We start from the raw sequence: 10,049 nt of genomic DNA, 5'->3' as shown, positions 1-10,049 counted from the left end.
CAGAAAACACTATTTTTAAATTACTAATGCAGTACATTAGTAATATAAGATTTTCTGTAAATGAGATGGTAATAGAGACCAAAATGATTACAGCTTAAAAAAATATAAGAACCAAAATGAATGTTATAGTCTCACTTCAACACTAAAGTTGATAATGTGTCGTCAATGTGTCTTTTCAAACGGTTTTTGTTTATTGTCCAACACTTTAAAGATTCAGCATATTTATTATATGAAAAGTTTAAGAGTGGAGTTTGATGAAAATAGTAATCATAGAGATCTTACTTGATCCTAACAAATTTTGAGACTGAACAACTTCAAAATTTAGGTTGAAATATAGGTGACAATTTGGTTTTCTTCATGAGGCAATTGGAGTGCTAAAGACGTTCAAACCATTTCTTACTGAAAGACGAATTCCATGATCAGAGAGAGATCGCTGTATTATATTCGAGAACAGGGGTAATCTTGATCAGCATCAATATACTACTTGTCAATGTTTTTAGAAAAAAAGAAAAAAGAATCATAGAAACCATTCAATCCCAATTTATGTCTTAGGTCACTGAAATATTGTAGATGATTTCCTTCTAATTGTTTGTAATCCATGCATTGTTATTAAACAATTATATCATGATTCATTAGACCAATTGCAGCATCAAATTTTTGTGATGCCTCGATTTCCAGTGGTTTGCTGTCAATTAGAACACCAAGCAAAAAAACTTGTGAGTCCAAGTAGTAGTCAGATTATGTACATGGAACCAGTCCAGCCACTTATCAAAGGCACATGAGTTTTTGAGCTGTTGCACAGTTCACTTAAATGGGTTCATAAAATTACTAGTAAATATTATTTGCTAGAGGCAAATGATGTGAGATCATTTAAAGTCAAATTGAGATGAGCTACAATATTGGATTTAGCAAGCTCCATGGAAAAATAGACTTTAACATGGTAAATGGTCCAAAGGCAAAGATAGATTTATTCCCATGAGTTTGGTTGATATCAACACCGAGTTCGATCGAATCTACGGGAACACAAAATTAGTTCTTAGGCCACCCGTTAATACTATTGGAACCCAATAAAACTAAGATTAAGTTATGACTAAACCTACCTAAAAAGATCTTACTTCCCCTCAGGTATTGATTACTTACCAAGTATTGTTATGGTCATGTCCTCCATCATCTATAGACTTTTTGTGGTTTTTTTTTTTTTTTTTTTTTTTTTTTTTTTAAAAAAAAAAAAAAAACAAAAACAAAAACAAAACAAAACAAGAGGAAAAGTAGGAAACTAGGCCTCAGAAGCATCGGCCCCTCCTTTCTCGAGAACAGGAGGATCTTCGCCAGTAGATGCAGCAGCTTGGGCAACTTGAGCAGCCTCATCTACCTCAATCTCCTTGTCAATGGCTTCAAAGTCCAAATCCTCCAAGTCCGTCTCTGGACCATGCTTCACCAAGTATCTCCTTAACAGCTTGAACCCTTTGAAATACTAGCCAAATAAAATGGTGTTATATTCATCCATGAGTTGGAAGGCATGGACAGCCTTGGCCACAGCACTTTTCATCTTTTGGTTGGCAGCCGCAAGTTGATCGTCCCTCTGCTTCACCAACAGCTTCTCAGCACTCAACTCTTTGGGTAAAGCCAAGATTTTTTCCTTGGACGTGTTGTTGTTGTCCATTGCCGCTATCAAATCCCTCCTTAAACCTGAAGCTTCAACCTCCAACGCCTTCGCCTTGGAAGTGGCCATCATGGCCTTTTCCTCGTTCATCAATTACTGAGAGGTGATATGTATTGTCTCCCTTAACACCTGGCAACCAAAACCACACAGTAAGATCAACTAAGATAAGTTATGCTTATGTACAAAGACAAGAGGAAATGAAAGAAAGTTACCTGGACAAGCTTATGAACGTGGTGGGTCACCATCTCATGGGAAGGCATGCCTGAGATTTCCTTCAGCTCTTTGGGCATAATAACCTCGTTAGCTCGAGCCAGAGCCGTCCCAGTGTCTGCCTAGCCACTTGCTCCCACCTTCTCCTTCCCTTTGTCTCCTGTCTTGCGCTTCTTCGCATGAGGAGTAATCTCCTGTCTTAGCTTTGGATGACCTTGGTCTGCTCTCCTACTGGATGATCATCTTGATTGATGATTTCAGCATCATCAGAGACCAAAGTGATAGGAAATTTAAAAATATAAGAACCAAAATGAATGTTTTAGTCTCACTTCAACACTAAAGTTGATAATGTGCCGTCAATGTGTCTTTTCAAACGGTTTTTGTTTATGGTCCAACACTTTAAAGATTCAGCATATTTATTATATGAAAAGTTTAAGAGTGGAGTTTGATGAGAATAGTAATCATAGTGAGATCTTGGTTCAAAATTTAGGTTGAAATATAGGTGACAATTTGGTTTTCTTCATGAGGCAATTGGAGTGTTGATGACGTTCAAACCATTTCTTACTGAAAGACGAATTCCATGATCAGAGAGAGATGGCTATATTATATTCGAGAACAGGGGTAATCTTGATCAGCGTCAATACACTACTTGTCAATGTTTTTAGAAAAAAAGAAAAAGGAATCATAGAAACCATTCAATCCCAATTTATGTCTTAGGTCACTGAAATATTGTAGATGGTTTCCTTCTAATTGTTTGTAATCCATGCATTGTTATTAAACAATTATATCATGATTTATTAGAGCAATTGCAGCATCAAATTTTTGTGATGCCTCGATTTCCACTGGTTTGCTGTCAATTAAAACACCAAGCAAAAAAACTTGTGAGTCCAAGTAGTAGTCAGATTATGTACATGGAACCAGTCCAGCCACTTGTCAAAGGCACATGAGTTTTCGAGCTGTCGCACAGTTCATTTAAATGGGTTCATAAAATTACAAGTACATATTATTTGCTAGAGGCAAATGATGTGAGATCTTTGAAGTAAAATTGAGATGAGCTACAATATTGGATTTAGCAAGCTCCATGGAAAAATAGACTTTAACATGGTAAATGGTCCAAAGGCAAAGATAGATTTATTCCCATGTGGTTTGTTTGATATCAACGCCCTGAGTTCGATCGAATCTATGGGAACAGAAAATTAGTTCTTAGGCCACCCGGTAATACTATTGGAACCTGATAAAATTAAGATTACGTTATGACTAAACCTACCTAAAAAGATCTATACTTCCCCCATCCCTTATACCCTAAACTAGGCCCCTCAGGTACTGATTACTTACCACCAAGTATTGTAATAGTCATGCCCTTCATCTTCCTCTCCTCTACTCCAAATCGCCACCGCTACCACCTTCCCCCAATTGTCCGATTCTCCCACCATCATCTATTGACTTTTTGTGTTTTTTGTGTTTTTTTTTAGGTTAATTGTAACTTCGGATTTTTCTGTGCAAATAAAAATTTAGAAAATTATTTTCAAGATCCCAACAAATCAACAAAACCACATAATTTTTCTTTTAAGTATTTTTATTCCACTGAACAAACTGAACCTAGAAGTAATTCCTTGAAACCTACTGGCATGATGCTAGTAGTTATCCTATGCTTTTCATTTTGCTCTCTAGGTTTCATTGGAGTGTTCCATTGTAGGGAACAATGATTAAACTCAATATGCTGGAATATGTTCCTCTACAACACTAGGGGGAGGACATGGAAGACACCAGAAAATCAAATACTTGAGAGGATTATAGTCCTTGGTATTTATAGAATGATTACAGAATCAACTGTATGTAGTACATGCAAAAAAATATACTGGTTTCACAAATATCTACTAAAATTAAACATGTGAGACTGCAAGAATCAGACAAAAGGCCATTCTTTTTTCTGATCTCAAAAATACAAGCAGGAGCTCCAATCCTCACACACCGTTGCAATAAGCTTCCAAGAGCCTTTCAAATAGGAAATCTACCAAGTAGGAACCACTAAATTTGAGGTATAATAAGCGTAAAGGAAGCATGGTGAGGCACGTAATTTGACAGGAGCCAACCCCAAGGGTGAAACATTGATTGCCTGCTAAACTTGGACCTCAGTGGTTACAAATCAATAACCACTTCTTTTCGATGTATGGATACCGTTAAGGCCAATTTAAAATTAATTCCATTAATTTTTGGGTCATAAGGCTCACGATGTCGATTCTAAAGGCCACAATTATGATAACATTTGAATGAAAAGTATATAATAAGAAAGCAATCAGTATGCAACAACCATAGCAAATGAGGCAATGTTTAGGAGCCTTAAAATACATCTGGAGTGCAACGGTACCAAAGAGAACTGAAATTGCAGAGTTCTTGACTAAATGGAGCTTATAAAAGTATGATGAATTTACTCATACACAGAGAGAGAGAGAGAGTACCGAAATCAATTTCCATGCAGTTACACTTCAGAAATTGCTTGATACCCTTCATCCTCCAGAAGTTTTGCTATCGAACTGTCTCCTGTCCTCAAGATTTTCCCATCCTCCTAAAGACCACGGATTGAAATAATTATATTGTGATTAATCGGGGATTTAGATACAATTTCATAAGCGGTATACTACTTACAACCTTTTCAATTGCACAAGGAGTGCCTTGGCACAGGAACCAAAATCTGATTAGTGACCATATCAATATATCCACTTTAGTGCATAATTTGGTGCATGAAAGTGATGAATCAATTTATATATAGATCAACAAAATCAGAATAAAATTGAAAAGAAAGCACTAATTTTTCAATTCTAATGGAAATCATTTCTTTACGTAGCACTTGAAGACAGTCCATATAGAATTCAACCATTGGTTTTATTGAGCCATCATCAAGGCTATAGCAAAAATCAAAGCTAGAGTTGCAGCTTTGAATGGTTGAGGCGTTGAGCCAACTTAGAGGCCAACCAAACCTCAACTTGAGGGATTCTGCCACTTATCCCAACCTTGCACAATTATCTAGACCATAGTTAGGCTCATTTTTAACAAAATTGTGCTAAATTTTCTTAGATACACGCAAGCATAGTTGTCAAAACGTGAATCGTATCGTAAATCGATTTTTTATTTTTTAGTATCGTGTATCGTAAGATACACAAACACTTAATAAAATTTATAAAAAATTATAAATATACATATATAAAGGGTATACCCATTATAAATTTTGAATGTATTCAACTAATGACTAATTTATTCATCATTTATGTAATAATATTTAACAAGTTAACTAAATAAATCAAATTAGCATGTGTTTATAACATATACATTCAGATTACTTAAATTCAAAAGTGATAATATATTACAAATGAACCAAAAATAATAATTTATTTTCATCATATTCATCAAATTGCTTAATCAACCCCATCTAAGTCAACGCTATCATCATGTTTATAATTTTACAAATTTATTTCTTCATTAAAATTTTCTTCATTGTTATTCGTCATTAACATTTACTATCTCTTCTTGTTCTTTTTATTTTAATAATTTTTTTATAAATTTTTTTTTGGCATTCTAGTTTCTTGGTCTTATAACAATAACGATAAAAATAAATAAAAAAATTTAAAATTTTTTAAATATTAAAGTGAAATGTAAGTGTGTACTGTGTAGTCCAATTATAGGAGAGAGAAGAAAAAAACTTATGAATATGTTATTTTAGTAGGCTAAATTAAGTAAACTAATAATTTTTTGCTAAAAACAAGTCTAACAACTGGTTAGATTCAAATAAAAGTACAAATTTTAACAAAAAATCTCATTTTAAAACATTTGTCTTTGTATCGTACGACACATACGATTTTACGATACAATATGATTCATATGATATACACACTGTATTGTATGATTCATGAGCACTTGCGGTATGCCGATACGATTCAAAACTTTTTCCACACGATACGTATCGCATATCGTACGATACTAACAACTATGTACACAAGTAAAAGCTTCATATTGAATGCCATGTAAGATTTTATAAGTCTACTACTTTTTCTACATAATAGTCCCATGCCCTACCCAATCCCCCACATCATGGCAAACCCTAAACCCAAAACAAAATTAAGTAATTCTTGAAGATCTTCGAATGACTTACCATAACATGTATATATGTAGGCTTTATGATATTCAAAAGTCTTGCATAATGAGTAATCATCAACACAGAATTCTTTGGAGTCAAAAGCCCATTCACTGCAGCTGCTACGTCTCGAAGTGCATCAACATCCAGTCCAGAATCAATTTCGTCCAAGATAGCCAAGTCTGCACCCAGAACCTGCATATAAAACAGCATATTAATACGAGAGAGATTGAGTAATTTATATAACTCAAGACATGCAACAAATCACAGGTTTTAAAAAAAAAAAATTAATACATATTTTATACTCTTGTGTACACCACGTGCACCTAAGTTCCTTCTCATAATTGCATCCACATCATTTTAGCCTTCCTAAGAATCTCGACCCTAATTTAGGGTCTTAATTTCAAACTACTTCAACTGTTATAAAAGGTAAAGTTGACTTCACTAAAGCCATAACATACCATCTCCTAATTAATATAATGGCACCCAATACTTATTGTCGAAATGTTAAAAAGAGAACAAAAAAATCTAGTTTCCATTTTATAAGGTCAAGTTTGCCTGACTAGATCACAAAAGAACAAATTTACAAGAAAAAATCCATAAGGCCCTATTTGGTTGGGGTGATTTTAAGGGGAATGGAAAAGGGGGAGGGAAAAATTGGTGAGAAAATGGGGGAGAGGGTTGTTTGGTTGGGAGAGGAAGGGGGACAGGATTTTGGTGGGGGCCGAAGTGATTTCTCCCTAGTCCCACCAAAATCCTCTCTCCCCAATTTGGGGAGATTTGAGGAGAGAAAATAGGGGAGGAGAGGGATCTTGAAAAAACATCTTTTTTTTTTTTGGGAATTAAATGGTGTCTTTCACTTCTAATACAATATATATATATATATATATACACACACATATTGTATAATGGAACTATGGAAAAGTTTATTTATTTTTATTTAATGATTACGTAAAATTTATTTATGATATTATGTAATAGAGAGGCATAGGAGTAACTTTATACAAACTATATTTTCTATCATCTCATTTTTATTCTCAACTAAACAAAGGAGTTTTTCACCTTTTACTTTTCCATCCTCCAACCAAACATACTAAGGAAAAATTAAAATCTTTTCCATCCTCTCAACCAAATGAAGCCTAAGAGAATTGGCCAAGTCTGATTATCCTCCAAAAATAGGTCCCACATGGATATAGAGACAACAGATCTTTTCTCTAACGTTCCATTGTGTCTTATATCAAAGACACAATGGGACGTTAATTGAAAAAATTAGTAGTCTGGATAATATGACACGAGATGAAAGATAAAATAGAAAAATATTCTTACTGCAAGTTGTAAAATTTCATTCCGCTTCCTTTCGCCACCACTGAATCCTTCATTTACATTTCTATTAAGAAAGTCTGCCTTCATATTCACCAGTTCAAGTTTGGGAAAAATGTAACCATAGAACTGCAAGGACAAGAACAATGTCAGTGATCCAGTAAGACAGCAACAATCACCCAATTACTTTGAATTCCATCTCATTAATCAGAAACAGAAGATCTATATAGTCGAATAAATGTAAAAATGCACACAGACGCAAAGGAAAATATATTAATTTATCTAGAAAATCCTAATTCTCATATATACACATCTAAGCTCTGTATTTGATCAGCAATACAATCGTAATCGAATTTTCCAAATTGATGAACTGATTATACATAACAGGGAGACAAAAGGTCACCCAATTAACCAAGGAGATTCTGATGCAGGAGCATCCATATTAGTGCTCTGCATTAGTAATTGTAGTTGGCACTGCAGTAGCAGGTGATAAGTACACTAGTTGTGCAACAACTGGAGGTTGGTTCGTGCAGTGGTTCAGCTAGGTTCGCAGTCTGGTGTAGTGTTAATTTGCAGCTCAATAGATAAGTTTTAGTGGTTACAAATACCACTTGTTGTAACAAAGGTAGTTAGGCAGCTGGCTAGTTAGAATCCAGCCAATCAGATTGCTTGTAACTGTCTGTTAATTGCAGCAGCCAATCATATATGTAAGGTTGAATTTAATCAACCATCTAATTGGCTTTATTCCGTGACCAATTTGCTTGTAATTTAGCACTTAGTAACCATGTATTTAGGTGGAAAAATTGTAAGGGTAGTGTGTGAGAAGATGTGAAGAAAAGCTCAAGAGTGTGCAAGAAAAACAGAGTCTCGCGACTAGGACTCGCGGGTGGTTCGCGACTAGCAAGCCGCGAAATGCAGTCACGTGAGAGGCACACTGGGAAGCTGAAGGGTCGCGCCAGCTATCACGCTACAGGACAAAAGTTCCAGTCTGGCGCGACTTGGCCAAGCCGCGAGATCAAGTCGCCAACTTGCCCTGTTTGGCAAAAACTGACGTTTTGCATTCCCTTCTCACCCTGCTATATATACACCCTTATACCCATCATATTGAGAGAGCTTCCAGAGAGAATTTTGTGAGAGAAAACCCTAGAGAAATACAAGATTGATTCATCCCCAATCTTCATCTAAAGAGACTCTACAAATTCCTCTAGTCTCTTCCTCTCCATTGTCATACCTTTGAGAGGTCATTTACCAAACCCTTGTCTCACCACACCCACGTCTGTGAGAAGGTCCATTTGGTGCTTTGGGAAGCAGTTTGGAAAGGAACCAATATACATTGGTTGATGCTATGGTCAAGTAGCGGAATCCGGAAACCTAGAGAAGAAATAGGTTCGGCGTAACCTCGTTGGAGCAAGAAGCTTGGAGGGCTTAGGTACTTGGGTAGATTAGGCTTGGAGGGTCTTCTGCTGTTCATGTATCCCAACTACATTCTTTAGTGGATTATTTGACTGCTTGGAGGGCGGCGGAGAGGTTTTACGCCGAGGACTTCGGTTTCCTCTTCGATAACACATCGTGTGTTGTCCGTGTGTTTGCATCTTCTTTCCCTTTACATTTGCCTTATATTTACTACTGTGGATGTGTTTATATTTGGCTTAGATTGTTCTATCGATTCTGTTATAAGCTTGTTATCATATTCCGCACATAAATTGCTTGATATAAAGCTTGAATTAGTATTTGTGTTATTTGGGGTCTAAACGTTCAAAAGTGTTGTATACCCTTTTTGAACTTTCAATTGGTATCAGAGCGGGTGCACTTGTTGTGGTTTTAATACTTGAGTGTGATCCTTGACCCCTTGGTGAGATGGATAGGTCTCAATCTCTCAATGTTCCACCATTTTTTTATGGTAATAATTATGCATTTTGGAAAGTCCGAATGAGGGCGTTTTTGTGTTCTATGGATGAGACTATGTGGGATGCAGTTGATATAGGTTGGACTAAACCGGAGGCTCCTAAGGCAAATTGGGATAAGGCTGCTCTTGCAGCGGCAAATGCAAATAGCAAGGCATTGAATGCTATCTTCTGCGGTGTTTCTCCAGAAGAATTCCACCGGATTTCTCACATCTCCATTGCTAAGGAAGCATGGGAAATTCTAGAGACAACCTATGAGGGAACTAAGAAAGTGAAGGACACAAAACTTCAAATGTTGACCACTCGCTTTGAGGAGTTAAAAATGAGTGAGGAAGAGTCGTTTGATTCATTTTATAGCAAACTGAATGAAGTGGTTGTTGGTAAATTTAACTTGGGAGAAAAGACGGAGGACTCAAAGATTGTAAGGAAGATCCTTCGGTCACTTCCAGAAAGTTTTCATGCTAAAGTTACAGACATTGAAGAGAGCAAAGATCTTGATGAAATCAAGGTTCAGGAGCTGGTCGGTTCTCTACAGACATATGAGTTGTCTCTTCCTTCAGCAAAGAAGAGCAAATCCTTTGCTCTTAAGACTATTGATGAGAGGACAGGGTCTCATGAATCTTCGGAAGAGGATACAGTAGATAATGATGTGGCGTATCTTGTAAAAAACTTCCGGAAATTCTTAAAGCTCAAGAATAGTGGAAAATTTGGTGACAAAAGAAAATTCCAGAGTGCTGAAAAAGAGAAGAAAGTCTTCCGAAGAAAAGATGGTAAAGATTCCCAATCCTCACAAGGAATTACATGTTTTGAATGTAATGGGCAT

The 10,049-nt window shown here is 36.0% G+C and overlaps 1 protein-coding gene across 1 annotated transcript in view; it reads right to left on the bottom strand.

Annotated features, from left to right (window-relative positions):
• Positions 1–4,191: 4,191 nt before the first annotated feature.
• LOC111996746 (ABC transporter I family member 6, chloroplastic) overlaps positions 4,192–10,049 on the bottom strand; it is a 38,219-nt gene continuing 32,361 nt past the window's right edge. Inside the window, exons 4-6 of the mRNA XM_065764886.1 lie at positions 7,329–7,451; positions 6,021–6,197; positions 4,192–4,439 (exon numbers count right to left, since the gene is read on the bottom strand). Coding sequence (XP_065620958.1) covers positions 4,353–4,439; positions 6,021–6,197; positions 7,329–7,451 — 387 coding nt within the window. The 3' untranslated portion in view covers positions 4,192–4,352. The remainder of the gene's footprint in view (positions 4,440–6,020; positions 6,198–7,328; positions 7,452–10,049) is intronic.

The sequence above is a fragment of the Quercus suber genome, unplaced genomic scaffold (assembly GCF_002906115.3).
Source record: "Quercus suber isolate HL8 unplaced genomic scaffold, Cork oak 2.0 scaffold_590, whole genome shotgun sequence".
Lineage (NCBI taxonomy): Eukaryota > Viridiplantae > Streptophyta > Magnoliopsida > Fagales > Fagaceae > Quercus > Quercus suber.
The sequence above is the reverse complement of the archived record's forward strand: the minus strand, read 5'-3'. Positions and strand labels throughout refer to the sequence as shown.